Genomic DNA, 1,907 nt, shown 5'->3' on the forward strand with positions numbered 1-1,907 from the left:
GCTGGTTACAGAACTTGCTACTCACAATTTGTACAAGGTGTACATTCCTGCTACATATCTATACAACTATGCCATCTTAAGAGATGTTGATGTAGACTTTACCAATGAAGAAATCCTTGACAATATTGATGGTAAGAACTTCAAAATAGTAGAAATCTACCGCTTGAATAGGAAAGTTAATGTGGAGAATTCTTCTGCCAAATATGTTCCTAGTAACAGTAGTAACACAATCAAATTGAGAATTGCAGGTCAATCTATACCTTCCTATGTGTACCTCTTTCATGTCAGGGGTGAACTGGAAGCCTATATGCAGCCAGTCATCCAGTGCTTTAAGTACCTGCAATATGGCCACACTAATTCCAAATGCACAAGAAATGATGCCAAGTGCAGAGACTGTTCATGCACTTTGTCTTCTAACGAAGAACACTAATGTACTTCAGCCAAGAAATGTTTTCATTGTCAAGGTGGCCATAGTGCCACTTCAAAGAACCTGTGCCCTGAATTTTCTAGACAGTCAACGAAGAACACCAATGTACTTCAGCCAAGAAATGTTTTCATTGTCAAGGTGGCCATAGTGCCACTTCAAAGAACCTGTGCCCTGAATTTTCTAGACAGTCCAATATTACCTACCGCTTTCTAAACAAATAGATGTATCAAATTCAAAACCTGGGATATCTTCATTTTGTTGGTAATCTCAACTCTGTTTTCCCCTCAGGCTGGCACAACTATCACCACGTATTCCCATGGGACTACAAGACCCTAGACAGTCCAAGATTAAGAAACTGATGCTGGCCCAACCTCTATGCTTTCAAGAGGCGGCCATCTTATGTCCCTAGAACAACTCCAAATCCTTTTCTTCTCATGTCAAGAAAAGTCTGACCGAATTCCCTGCCCTTACTCCTATGAATGACCTACCCTCCACCATCCCTGCACTTGTCATTCCCCTTTCCTCCTCACCCCTGGACAGTAAACCCGCTACTCCTTTGCTTCTTTCAAGAGAAGAATTCCTGCTCCTAGTGCTAAGCCAAGAAAAGGAGTTCAGGATTCACGTAAAAGTGAATTGTTTGATTTCAACTCCCCTCTAATGAAGAAACAGTTATTCTCGTATGATCAATCCTCAGGTGCCAATGGGGTGTGCCTTAATCCCAATCCCAAACCTATCGACCCTTCTCCTGTCATCACTCCGGATACACCTCATCCTGCTGATCATTCTTATGCCCAAGTTGCCAATAAGTTCAAATTACCCACTCTACATTTTTCTCAATCTCAATCTTCTGACTTTAATATGGATACTGCGTATGACCAAAATGTTCATGCTACCTCGTCTCTTTCTACCAGTGCAGAGGTTAATGCCATGAACCATTAGGCTTTTATTTCCTTTTTTTTTTCTTCTTTCTTTATATACCTTACCTTTTTATATATTTATTTGTTCCTTTATATATTTTCTTTTCTTATTTCATACCTTCTCCTTACCTTATTTGTAATTTCCATTTGTTTTTTCCTTTGTAATCTTTTATTTATACAATTTGTACCCTTGTTAATACTCTCCCAACTATTCCTTATGACTGATTCTTGTAATGATAATATTAATAATCTCATTTTACAATGGAATTGTAATGGATTTTACAGCAAATTTGCTGAATTTAAATTATTAATTCAACTATTTCATCCCAAAATTATTTGTATCCAGGAAAGTAGGTTATCAGTGGTGGATAAGGAAGGAGAGCTGGATTGCGAGATTGCCCATAGAGTTAGTGCTGCTTGGATGAACTGGAAGAAAATGACGGGTGTACTATGTGATAAGAGAATGAGTTTGAAGATGAAAGGAGAGAATGAGTTTGAAGATGAAAGGAAAAGTGTATAGAACAGTGGTGAGACCAGCTATGATAAATGGGGCAGAAACTTGG

General features: G+C 38.6%; 1 protein-coding gene across 1 annotated transcript in view; it reads left to right on the forward strand.

The window, feature by feature from the left end:
- Window positions 1-1,566, forward strand: part of LOC113472646 — an 11,295-nt gene extending 9,729 nt beyond the window's left edge. Inside the window, exon 2 of the mRNA XM_026832439.1 lies at window positions 973-1,566. Within this exon, the coding sequence (XP_026688240.1) occupies window positions 973-1,085 (113 nt within the window). The 3' untranslated portion in view covers window positions 1,086-1,566. The remainder of the gene's footprint in view (window positions 1-972) is intronic.
- The last annotated feature ends 341 nt before the right edge of the window (window positions 1,567-1,907 follow it).

Source organism: Diaphorina citri, unplaced genomic scaffold, assembly GCF_000475195.1.
Source record: "Diaphorina citri unplaced genomic scaffold, Diaci psyllid genome assembly version 1.1 scaffold6760, whole genome shotgun sequence".
Classification (NCBI taxonomy): Eukaryota; Metazoa; Arthropoda; class Insecta; order Hemiptera; family Psyllidae; genus Diaphorina; species Diaphorina citri.